Source organism: Panthera pardus, unplaced genomic scaffold (genome assembly GCF_024362965.1).
Source record: "Panthera pardus isolate Hobbes unplaced genomic scaffold, ASM2436296v1 HiC_scaffold_24, whole genome shotgun sequence".
Lineage (NCBI taxonomy): Eukaryota > Metazoa > Chordata > Mammalia > Carnivora > Felidae > Panthera > Panthera pardus.
The window spans coordinates 33,119,385-33,132,836 of NW_026526810.1; the positions used below are offsets into that span (position 1 = coordinate 33,119,385).

General features: G+C 39.5%; 1 protein-coding gene across 3 annotated transcripts in view; it reads right to left on the reverse strand.

The window, feature by feature from the left end:
• Positions 1–13,452, reverse strand: part of ZNF609 (zinc finger protein 609) — a 210,269-nt gene that overhangs the window by 58,616 nt on the left and 138,201 nt on the right. For all 3 annotated transcript variants that reach the window (XM_053888960.1, XM_053888959.1, XM_053888958.1), the window contains one exon: positions 882–1,107. In XM_053888960.1, coding sequence (XP_053744935.1) covers positions 882–1,107 — 226 coding nt within the window. The remainder of the gene's footprint in view (positions 1–881; positions 1,108–13,452) is intronic.

Consider the following 13,452-nt stretch of genomic DNA (forward strand, 5'->3'; position numbering starts at 1 on the left):
ACATACAAGAAGTCTGGATGGTAGCCTCAGGCAGAAGCACCCTGCAGTGAGCCAACTGCTTAGTGGATGCCTGAAAACAAGACCATGTAAACATTTCCCTGTTGCCTAGGCCTATAAAATCTGTACTAAGTGACAGATGCATGAAGTGAAGTGGGTGGCTGGGCAATGAGGCAACCAGTGGGAAGGAGCTGGCTGCACCTCCAGGTGTTAAAAAAGGCAAGAGTTGCATATTCAATGAGCCAACAATAAGTCAATTTAAGAGTGACTGTTTTCCATTTCCTTGACTCCCACAGCTGTCCTTTTATTACTTTTTTCTCTTGAAGCCTGACCCAAAAGTTCATTTACATTCAAATTCTCCCATATAAAATGATAAAGAGGAGTATGGAGAGTAGAGACACAGTGTGAATTACCTGGCCAGCACTTAACAAATGACTGCTTAAATGCCAGGGCCAACAATGTGGATACCCATAAAAGAGAGATAATTAATTTTAAAAACTGGCAATCTTGGGAGACCTCAGTGTTGGGCTCAATGGGTTAAGCCTCTACTCCTGATTTCAGCTCAGGTCATGACCTCACAGTTCGCAGCATCAAGCCCTGCACTGGTGGAGCCTGCTTGGGATTCTCTCTCTTCCTCTCCCTCTCTGCTCCTCTCCTGCTGTCTCTCTCAAAATAAATAAATAAACTTTAAACAAACAAAATGGCAATCTCCAGAAGCTGCGCAATTTTACTGAGAAGTTTGCTGTGATCTCCTGGGTAGGTGTCACTAGCAAACTATGGTCACTTGAGACTCCTAATAAATACTTGGTGTTATTTACAACGATAAGCCCCTGTTGGCAGAAGCAGGTTGAGAAGAGATGGGAAAAGACGCACATAGCACTTACCATCTTCTGTTTCCTGCCACACGATGCCCTCGAGGTTGACGCTTGTTCCAGGTTCACAGGGGCCCAGGCACTCAGGCTCTGTAGCTAGAGCCACATCACATGTGTTGACCCCAACTGATCTGGTACGAACCATGATCTGCTCACAGGGGGAGGAGATGTCATTATTGACCACTGGTACCAAAAGGTGCAGTGGCAGCACTGCTGGTGTAGAGACAGGGGACTCCATCTGTAGGGGAAGAGAAGTAGTAGCTGAGTGGCAGAGAGAACATTTAGAGGAAATACCTTCTCTGTATTTAATCTAGTCCTACATTCTTTTCTGCCAGTGTGGAAGGCTCTAAACATAAGACTTTGGTCCTTCCTTTCAAGTTCTAGCTCATGATACCACTACAAATCTAATGGTTTATATGAGCGCACCCTGTGGTAGAAGCTCTATTTCTTATTAACGATCTTCCTCACAAATGGTGCTTGGCTAAAAGTGTATTAAAAAATGTGGGGGAAGGAAAGCGGAAAAAATAGTTTCAAACAACAGAGAGGGAGGCAAACCATAAGAGTCTCTTAAATATAGAGAACAAACTGAGGGTTGATGGGGGTGGAGAGCGGGGGAGAGGGGAAAAGGGGTGATGGGCATTGAGGAGGGCACTTGTTGGGATGAGCACTGGGTGTTGTATGTAAGTGATGAATCATGAGAATCTACCCCCAAAACCAAGAATACATTGTATACACTGTATATTAGCCAACTTGACAATAAATTGTATTTGAAAAAAATCTTGTCTCATTTAAAAATCTCCAGTGATAGAGAACCAGGTCCAGATTTCAACAGTAATAGAGCACATAGATTGATGACAACGAAAAGGTTTCTGAGGCATGTTCTACTGCCACGACTATCTTTCCCACCAATCTATCATTCAACAAATAATACATTAATCATGTATAAAATCCAAGAATACAGGTAGGGATAAAAAAGGAAAAAAAAATCTAGATCCCAGGAATGTCACTTTAAGAAGACTAGAACTTCAATTCATCTTTAGCTAGAAGGACATCTACTTAAAAGTTATAAGAGGGCTAGGAGCAACCTGATGGGGGTTTCTAACATTTAGAGATTACAACAGCGACTGGTTAGTAAGAATGGCATTTTGGAGCAAGAATGTAACATCAAATTTATCTGTAACAAACAGCAGGTGCTGTTAGGACCCGGAAGCCTATTCATGGCAGTCTGTAGATGAAGTTGATCACACACACGCACAGACAGATGCGTGAGCACAAGGACCAGCATCTACCTCTAAAACTAGAATCTCGGGGAGCCTGGGTGGCTCAGTTGGTTAAGCATCTGACCTCGGTCTGGGTCATGATCTCACTGTTCCTGAGTTTGAGCCCCATGTCGGGCTCTGTGCTAACAGCTTCAGAGCCTGGAGCCTGTTTCAGATTCTGTGTGTCCCTCTCTCTCTGTCCCTCCCCCACAGTGTAACGCTGTAACGCTCTGCCTCTATCTCTCAAAAATAAACATTAAAAAACTTTTTTAAAACTAGAATCTCTCACAAGAGTGCAATTACTTAGAAACCAATAATTCAACATATCCAGAGTTCAAAGTTGTAATATGGAGGGTAATAATCTTTTAACTCTTTAAATCCTAGCATTTATCAGACTGACAAAGTACCCTGGATCTACACTGCCCAAATCCTAACGGAACACAGTGTCCTGCATATGCAAAAGCACTCAATTCACACACTGACTAATCTTCCCTGAAGATTAAGTATGATACCAGTCAGCAAACCTAGAAAATAAGAGTCAAGGATTGGGACCCTCTTCCTCTTGTGAAAGATTTTTTCTTTCTTTCTTTTTTCTTTTTTTTTTTTAAGTCCAGTTTGAATGTACTCCTTCAACAGACCTACATCCAGAGAGTTACATATGCACCCACAAACCAAGCTGCTGGACAGGTCTGCAACAGAACTCTGGTTCTGAAACAGTTTACTGAATGACCACTGCTATACCTGTAACCCACCTCTCTAACACAGGTGCGTGTGTGTGTACGTGTACACACACACACACATACCCACCTCTAGAAGCTGAGATCTGGGTACTATATCTACTCTCTGCCGTTAGTTAGCTCTGACTTCTTGGCTTAGAGGTCACTGCTATTTGTGAATCATCACTGTCAAGAGTCCACTGAATGCTAGAACACGGATTCTGATTAATTCTGGTTCCTGAAAAGCTGCCAAAACATTATCCTTGTCTGCTTGGCAGGCACCCCCCACCCTTGTACTTCCCTAACTCCACCTTTTTCATAAAATGAAAGTTGAAGCCCATATAATGAATTTTCTGCATTATGGTCAATGCCAAAAGGCTTTTTTGCTTCTTTTTGCACTCTTGAAAATCAGGCATTGATCATTTTATTTGGCAACTTTCCTGGGATGTGGTAGATTCCTAAAAGACTCTTTAAAATTTCTATACACAGATTTGAAAGTAAAAACACAGAAAAAGTAAGTTCAACTCTATGACTCCTGTATATGGCTGGAATCTGGCTCTAATATCAAGCCCTTTCAGGAATGCTTCAAGAAGATAGCTAGTAACTCTTTGGAAAGAAAGTTTCTTGGAGATTTTACCCCTGAGAATTACTAAAAAGGGAAAATTAGAGACAGAGTATACACAGATCATCTTTACTCTTGGCCTCACCTCTGTTTTTCTATTTTTTTCTTCTGGGGAAAACTGAGACAAAAACAATTTCATAATCAGTATGTGCATTTCCTTTGCTTAGGGTTTGTTCTCTCTTCATAGGGCTTGATCCTGTGAATCACGAGATCATGACCTGGGCTGAGATCAAGAGTTAGATGCTTAACTGATGGACTCACCCAGGAGCCCCAAGTTTGTTTTCTTTTCTATACCATTCTTCTACTAGCAAGAGAAATTCCTGCAAGGTCCTCTTTCTTGGACACAGAGGTTGGCCTAGATCTTTTAGGTCATTTCTCTGAACTTTCTCATTGCCTCATGTGACCATATCCTGTTACTAACCTGTTCCATTGCTAAGGCAGCAAGTCCAAGCACAGAAGGAGGTAAGTCCACAGGGAGTCAGTCAGTCAGTCAGTCTCTCTCTCTCTCTCTCTCTCTCTCTCTCTTTCTCTCTCTCAGCTATCAAGGACAGCTGTTTTCTAGAAGTGGTTTCATTTCCTGCTAGGTTATTCAGTGCTTATGGGAGACCAGGAAGAAAAGAAGCTACTAACGCTGTACATGAAGCCAAGCCTCCAGTTCTACACTGACAGATCCAGAAAACAAGATCTAAGACGTGTAACTAGGAGACACCCCTGTTGCATTCAGTTTGCCAAATTAAACCCTGCTACAGAATATGTGGAGAGAAGGAACTTAGCTGAACTGATTAGAAAAATAGAACTAATATACAAAGAGCCAACTGACATGTATGTGCAACAAACTGCTCTTACTGCTCAGAGATACTAAGTAGAATTCAGAAGCTCTGTTTGTGTGAGGATGACTTTATTTAGTCAGTTAATTAATTAAAAGAAATTTGGGGGTGGGGAGAAGTAAAGAAATCCACCTATGGGTTTGGAACTATTCAGTTTCCTACTTTGCAACAGAAATCTGAGGAGAAATCACAGAGCAACACAATAATGTTTAATTACAGCTCCAGCTCTACTAATTACCATTTGGTCACATCTATAATCTACATTAAGCCATACTGTATAATAAGCACCTCTGTGATATTCATCTAATAACTGAGGTGGCTTTATGGGATTTCACATTCTACTATTCACTGGAACAAACACAGTTTCATTTACCACTCTCCAGGAGAGGATAAATCAGAAAAGGACTTTTTTGCCACCTCTCCCATATTCCTAGGATACAAGAGCAGGAATTGTCAGGAGACTGGGGACAGGAGAGAAAATTAAGTAACAGGAATATAAAAAGCTAAAGTCATTAAATACCTTAATAGCTACAACAACAATAAAAGTTGAGCCAATTCTTAGTCTCTGAAATGCTAAGGAGTGCCAACCTGGCTCCATGAATGGGGACACAAACAAGACAAAATTAAAACTTGAAAAGAGAGGATTTGAAGTTGGAGATATCTGAAGTTTCCCAACAGTTCATGCCCTTTATCTTTTAATGATACTTCTTTTCAATTCACCTTTAGATATTAGTCTTAATAGCACCTATTAGAGATCTAAGTGCTGATAGGCAGGTGACGCAGAAATGAGGACTGGAGAGAATAAAGAAAGGCCAGAGCCATTAATCTCCCACAAGAAGTAATTATACACTGCCTTCAGCTGCCTCCCACACAAGAGAGGCACTGATGGCGGAAAAATTTCAAGGCTGCAATATAATTTTGGGGGTAGGAAATGCAGCGAAGAAATATTTGGGACAGATTCTTCCCTCTCCCCTTCTCAGGAGTCTGATTATCTTCACATTCACAGTCAAAAGGCAGAAAGGAAGTCTACCAATAACTGCAGTAACTCTAAGAAAATCGCTTTATCCAAGAATGAAAGATAATTGTTCAGATTTATTCAGAATGATCGGATAAGATTATGTAGAATCAAATATTTTTTTAAGTTTATTTGTTTATTTTGAGAAAGAGTGCGTGGGGGAAAGGGCAGAGAGAGGGAGAATCCCAAGCAGGCTCCACTTTGTCAGCAAGAGCCCAATTGCAGGGCTCAAACTTATGAAACTGTGAGATCATGACCCGAGCCAAAATCAACAGTTGGACGCCTAACTGACCGAGCCACCCAGGTGCCCCTGTCATCAAATATACCAGATTTTGTATTAATAACATGCTCTTTTCCCTTGATAATTCCAAAGGTCTTTCAAGATTTTACAGTGACTCAGCATCAGCAATGCTAATAGTAATATAGGTTCCTGATTCATATAAATAAACATGTTAAGTACTGTCTCTAATAATATTTGATCTGCTCACAAAATTTTTACTGTGGGTTATTAAAAAGAAGAACAGGTATTTATTTAAAATCCTATTTATGAATTTATTATGTTGTTTCTCAAATTAAAACACAAAGGAAAAAATCCTCAGTTATTTGACTGCCTCCTGTTGACTGAGATTGAGATAAAATAAATTTAATGTATTTTTTAAAAAATAATTAAGGTTTATCTTTGCTTATCCTGAAAGTTCAGTAATTGCTTATTTTCAAGAGCCCGATGGGTCGAAACCACAGAGCAACTGGGGCGCCTGGGTGGCTTGGTCGGTTAAGCATCCGACTTCGGCTCAGGTCATGATCTCACAGTTTCTGAGTTCGAGCCCCGTGTCGGGCTCTGTGCTGACCGCTCAGAGCCTGGAGCCTGTTTCAGATTCTGTGTCTCCCTCTCTCTCTGCCCCTCCCCTGTTCATGCTCTGTCTCTGTCTCAAAAATAAATAAACGTTAAAAAAAATTAAAAAAAAAAAAGAAACCACAGAGCAACTGAATTCTTCCTTTTCACAAAGCTCTTGACACAATGCAATAGAATATTCCAAGTAAATCATGACACAATACAACATTTAAGTGTTAGTGAAGGAGGAAATCACTTCCTTTTCCAACACTCTTTGAACCTGCCTCTTGGAAGGAAGGAAGGAAGGAAGGAAGGAAGGAAGGAAGGGAGGAAGGAAGGAAGGAAGGAAGAAAGAAAGAAAGAAAAAGAAAGGAAAAGAAAGAAAGAAAGAAAGAACGAAAGAGAGAAGGAAGGAAAGAAGAGAAGAAGAGGCTGCAGGTCTGGTGAACTCCTAGATTCCACATAAGCTTGCCTTGAAAAAGAATTTGTTTGTAACTCTGGTTAATTTCTAAGACATCTTGTAGCAGAAGCCAAGGAGGAAAAAAGAGAAAAAGAAAGACACAGTAGCTGGCACCGGAACCAGACATCAAACAATTCTTTGAAGGTAGGTATTCCGTTATTCACAGAAGACTTACTTTAGCACTCAATTTTAACCAATCAGCACCTGGTCAAGGTCAGCAGTGGAGACTGTTGGAGTTTGTAGTAGAAAATGCAAGTGCAAGTGAACATATAATTTGAAGACTGTAAGAGTAGCCACAGGGAGCTCTCCTGCAACCATCACAATAGAGTCTCAGGCTCAAACCCAAAAGATTTCTTCCGGTAAAGCGGGAAGAGCAGATCAAATGATCCTAATATTCAATCCTGTCTAAATTCTGTGTGTGGGAATGGATATATTATGCTGGAAATGTAACAAAGAAAAAAAATCTCATAAATGAAGTCAATGCATAACACAGATCACATGGTAGTGTCCCATTCCTGTGGCAAAGGCTTTTGCTGAAAGAAGCATCTATTCTGCTCTTCTAAGTCTTCTCACTCTACAATCTCCTGCCTGCTTGAAATTCACCACATTTTCCTTCAGCAAAGCTATTAACTTTGCAGCTGATGAGTGATGATAGCCACCTAAGTACTAGCTCTGAAATGATTTTTTTTTTCTACAGAAGGTTGATGATCCCTCCCATTCCTGTACTGTTCCAAGGGAAGCATGAGAATTAGCTTTTCAAGAATAAAGAATGAGAAAAATTCACTCTTTGGCTGCAACTACTTCCTCTCCTGAACACAATTCTTACCTCCTTTCACATACTCATTTCCTAAAAAGTCAGGGCTGGAGCTTGTCATCTCTACTCCATTCTCTTACCCCCATAGGACAGAAAAGCAAATGAGCAAATAAACAAAAAATAACCCACAGACCAAATAAGGTGAATACAACAGAAGCTAAAGCCTTTCTCTGAATCATTCAGAATCACAGATGTCAGCAGAAAAATCTCAATTTAACCTGTTTCATGGATGGGGCAAACTGTACTAAAGAACCTAATCATCATTCATATTGACAGTCCTAGGAGAAAACATGAGAATTCTAAATTGAGACATCACAAACCATATCTTGTTCTGTATAGCTTGGGAAGGAGAAATGAGAATGATTCTTCCTGCTTCAAGCCAGCTGTTCTTAAACATTTTGGTCTTGGGAAACCTTTAGAGTCTTAAAAACTGAGAACCTTACAGAGCTTTTATTTATGTAGGCTTTATCAATTGATATATACTGTATTAGAAATTAAAAGTGAACAGGGTGCCTGGGTGGCTCAGGTGGTTAAGCGTCTGACTTTGGCTCAGGTCATGATCTCACAGTCCATGAGTTTGAGCCCTGCGTCAGGCTCTGTGCTGACAGCTCAGAGCCTGGAGCCTGCTTCGGATTCTGTGTCTCCCTCTCTCTGCCCCTCCCTGTCTTACACTGCCTCTCTCTCTCAAATATAAACATTAAAAAATTTTTTTTAAAGTGAAAGATTTAACATGTATTAATTAACTTATTTTAAACAACTAATGATTTCAAAATGACAAAAGTGACACATAAGAACAGATTAGTAGTGGCCAGAAGGAAGGGTTGGTGGCACGTAGAAGAGAGTTGAGTATGGCTAGGAAGGACAACACAAAGGATTCTTATAGTGATGGAGATGTTCTGTATTTTGTGTGGTAAATACCCAAGCTTACACATAATAAAATCGCATTGAACTTAATACACACACACACACACACACACACACACACACACAGAAAAATATACAAGTGAACACATGTAAAATGGGGAAATCTTAACAAGATAGGGAGATTGCATTAATGTCAATATTCCTGTTGTGATATTGTACAATAGCTCTGCAAGGTGTTACCAATGGGGGAAACTAGGTAAAGGCTACATGAGATCTCTCTGCATTATTTATTACAACTATTAATTATCTCAAAACAAAAAGATTAACAAAAAATTGCAGATCCCAAAGAACTCTGATATGGAATATATCTATTGATAGATGTACAAATATATATAACATTTTAAATAAAAATAGCTGTAATTTTTCAAAAGAAAGGGATAAAAAGAGCAGTGGCATTGATTTACATTTTGCAAATCTCTTCAATGGCTGGTTTAAGAGAAGACAGCTAGATTCTCATGCCTGTTTTTGCATTCAATCTGCTGATAAAATGTGTTGAACTACATAAAGAAAACTGGCCTCACAAAGATTTCATATATGTATCCTTTTCAGATCATTGTGGCTGTTCTTTGATATGACACCAAAACTGTACAAATGATAGTTCTTAAAGGTTAGTGGCAATGTGGAATCTGAAACTATATTGTTGAACCTTTTGTACTCTGTTACATTATAATCCACTGGTCTGTCTAGTACTTTAAATGCTTCTCTTACCCATGCATGATTTTTAACATCATATATTAGTCATTTGGAAAATATTGGTTCAATGAGTTATACAGCTCTTTCAAACACTGACACATTCTATTAATATAAAGAAGTCATATTTGTTGATACTGCCTCTGAGCTCATCAGAAAACCTTTTAAGTATTGGCAGGCTGTCAAACGGATGGGGGGCAGATACAAATTTTGCAAAATTATAATGTTTGCTGGAAAGCTCATATTTTATCATTAATAACAAAGAGTGTCAATTGTCTTCCTTGGAGTCAACAGGCTTATTTCACTTATTTTTAAGAAAATGTCTGCTAAATACCCAACTCTGAATACCTGTACTGTCAGTTGTTCTTTCAGGTAAAAACGACATTCCACACACACACACACACACACACACACACACACACACACACACACACACCCAGGCTAGGTCAGCTTGCAACTCATGTACTTTACATGTACTTTCCATTTTGTCACATAGAATACAAAAGGACATGGGCACTTTGGTGGCTGTTGAGTCGGTCTGTTGAGTGTCCGACTTTGGCTCAGGTCATGATCTCATGGTTCATGGATTCAAGCCCCACGTAAGGCTCTGTGATGACAGCTCAGAGCCTATAGCTTGCCTGGGATTCTGTGTCTCCCTCTCTCTGCCCCTCCCGTGCTTGCACTCTGTCTCTCTCTCCTTCAAAAATAAACACTAGGGGCGCCTGGGTGGCGCAGTCGGTTAAGCGTCCAACTTCAGCCAGGTCACGATCTCGCGGTCCGTGAGTTCGAGCCCCGCGTCAGGCTCTGGGCTGATGGCTCGGAGCCTGGAGCCTGTTTCCGATTCTGTGTCTCCCTCTCTCTCTGCCTCCCCCGTTCATGCTCTGTCTCTCTCTGTCCCAAAAATAAGTAAAAAAAAAAAAAAAAAAGTTGAAAAAAAAAAATAAACACTAAAAAAAAAAAACCAACAAAAAAACCCCAAAAGGACATGTACTCAAAAGGTGAGATACAATTAATATACAATACATATAGTTTTTTTTTTAACGTTTGTATATTTTTGAGAGAAAGAGACAGCAGGTGTGCAAGCAGGTGAGGGGCAGACAGAAAAGGAGACAGAGAATCCCAAGGAGGCTCCACTCTGTCAGTGCAAAGCCTAATACGGGGCTTGATCTCACAAACCGTGAGATCATGACCTGAGCTGAAATCAAGAGTTGGATGCCTAGTGGGGGCCTGGGTGGCTCAGTCAGATGTCAGTCAGTCAGACATCGAGTATCCGACTCTCGATTTTGGCTCTGGTCATAATCTCACTGTTTGTGAGATTGAGCCCCATGTCGGGCTCTGTCAGACACACTGAGATCCCCTCTCCATCTCTCTGCCCCTCCCTTGCTCATGCTATCTCTCTCTTTCAAATTTCATTTAGCACAATGCTCTGAAGGTCCCATTCATGTTGTCACAAATGACAAGATTTCCCCCTACTGTTTTTTAATGGCTGATTTTTTTGTTTTTTTAAGTATAGTTGACCCATGAAAATAGCAAGATTTAATTATTTTTTGTGGCTGAGTAACATTCCATTGTATATACCTATACCCCATGTCTTCTTTATCCATTCCTCCACTGATGGACTCTTACATTGTTGTTTCCATATCTTGACCACTGTAAAAAATGTTGCAATAAACATGGGGGTACATACATCTTTTAGTGATTTTGTTTTCTTCAGATAAATACTTAGAAGTGAAATCGCTGGATCACGTAGTAGTTCTATTTTTATTGTTTTGAGAAACCTCCATACTGTTTTGCATAGTGGCTCCACCAATTTACTTCTTTCCCATCAGCAGTGAACTTTTTCCCACTTTCTAACCAGTATTTGTTATTCCTTGTTGTTTTGGTAATAGCTATTTTAATAGGTGTGAAGTAATATCTCATTGTGGCTTTGATTTATATTTCCCTGATGATTAATGATGTTGAACATCTTTTTATATACCTTTGCCCTTTTGTACGTCTTTGGGAAAATGTCTATTCAGATCTTCTGCCTAGTTTTTCAACTTTTTTTTTTTTTTTCTGTTGAGTGGCATGAGTTCTTCATATATTTTGGGTATAAACCCCCTATCAGATATATATGCTTTGCAAATATTTTCTCCCATTCGGCAGATTGTCTTTCATTTTGTTGATGGTTTCCTTTGCTGTGCGTGCAGAAGCTTTATGTTTTGATGTAGTCCCATTTGTTTATTTTTCTTTTTGTTGCTTTTGCTTCTGGTGTCAAATTAAAAAAATCGTTGCCAAGACTATGTCAAGGAGCTTACCATGTATGTTATCATCTAGGAGTTTTATGGCTTCAGGTTTTACATTCAAGTCTTTAATCCATTTGGGGTTAATTTTTATGTATGTTGTAAGATGGTGGTCAAGTTTCATTCCTTTACATGTGGCTGTCCAGTTTTCCCAATACTGTTTAATGAAGAGACTGTCCTTTCTCTACTGCATATTCTTGACTCCTTTGTCATATATTAATTGCCTGTATATGCTTGGGTTTATTTCTGAGCTCTCTATTCTGTTCAACTGATCTAATGTTTCTATGCCAATACTATTCTGTTTTAATTACTGTAGCTCTGTAATAGAATTTAAAATCAGGGAGAATGAGGGGCACCTGAGTGGCTTGGTCAGTTAAGCATATGACTTTGGCTCAGGTCATGATCTGATGGTTTGTGAGTTCAAGCTCCGCACTGGGCTATTTGCTGACAGCTTGGAGCTTGGAGCTGGCTTCATATTCTGTGTCTCCCTCTCTCTCTGCTTCTCCCCTGCTCACACCATCTCTCTCTCTCTGTCTCCTTCTCTCTCTCAAAAATAAAAATAAACATTAAAAAATTAAAAAAAAATCAGAGAGCGGGATGCCTCCAGCTTTGTTCTTATTTCTCAAGATCGTTCTGGCTGTTTGGGGTCTTTTGTGGTTCCATACAAATTTTATTATTCTAATTCTGTGAAAAATGCCATTGGAATTTTGACAGTGATTGCACTGAATCTGTAGACTGCATTGGGTAGTATGGACATTTTAATGATCCTGATTCTTCCAATCTATGAACATGAAATACCTTTCCATTTATGTTGTCTTTAATTTCTTTCATTAATGTCTTGTGGTTTTCAATATACAAGTCTCTCGTCTCCTCTGTTAAATTTAGCCCTAATTCATTCTTTTTGATCCAACTGTAAATGGAATTTTCTTAAATTTCTTTCTGATATTTTGTTATTAGTGTATAGAAATGCAATACGTTTTTGTACTGATTTTGTACCCTGCAACTTCAGTGAATTCATTTATTAGTTCCAATAGTTGAAAAAAAAATTTTTTTAATGTTTATTTTTGACAGAGAGAGAGAGAGAGAGAGCGAGCGAGCATGAATGGGGAGGGGCAGAGAGAGAGGGAGACACAGAATCTGAAATAGGCTCCAGGCTCTGAGCTGTCAGCACAGAGCCCGACGTGGGGTTCGAACTCACAGACAGTGAGATCATGACCTGAGCTGAAGTCAGACGCTCAACTGACTGGCCACCCAGGCGCCCCTCCAATAGTTTTTTTAATGGAGTCTTTGGGGTCTTCTATAGATATCATGTCATTTGTAAATAGAGACAGTTTTACTTCCTCCTTTCCAATGTGTATGTCTTTTATTTCTTTTTTTTTTTACATAATTGCTCTGGCTAGGGTATCCTATACCATGTTGAATAAAGAGGCAAGAGTGGGCAACCTTGTCTTGTTCCTGATCTTAGGGGAAAAGCTGAAAGCTTTTCACCACTGAGTAAGATGTTAGTTCTGAGCTTGGCATACATTTATTATGTTGAGGTATGTTCCCTCTACACACACTTTGTTGAGAGTTTTTGTCATGAGTGGATGTTGAATTTTGTCAAATGCTTTTTCTGCATCTACTGAGATGATCATATAATTTTTACCCTTTTTTTTGTTAATGTGTTGTGTAACACTGACTGATTTGCAGATGCTGAAATATCTTTGCATTCCTGGAATAAATCCCACTTGATATGGTGTATTATACTTTTGAACTGAATTTGGTTTGCTAATATTTAAACATTTTTTTAAAATGTTTACTTATTTTTGAAAGAGAGAGAGAGACAGAGACGGAGACAGAAAGTGAGGGGTAGGGGCAGACAGAGAAAGAAACACAGAATCTGAAGGAGGCTCCAGGCTCTGAGCTGTTAGCACAGAGCCCGATGTGGGGCTAGAACTCATGGACTGTGAGATATTGACCTGAGCTGAAGTACAACGCTCAACCAACTGAGCCACCCAGGTACCCCGGGGTTTGCTAATATTTTGTTGATAATTTTTGTACGTGTGTTCATCAAGGATAATGGCTCATAATTTTCTTTTCTTGGAGCATCCTTGTCTATTTTGGTGTCAAGGTAATGCTGGCCTCATAAAATGAGTTTGAAAG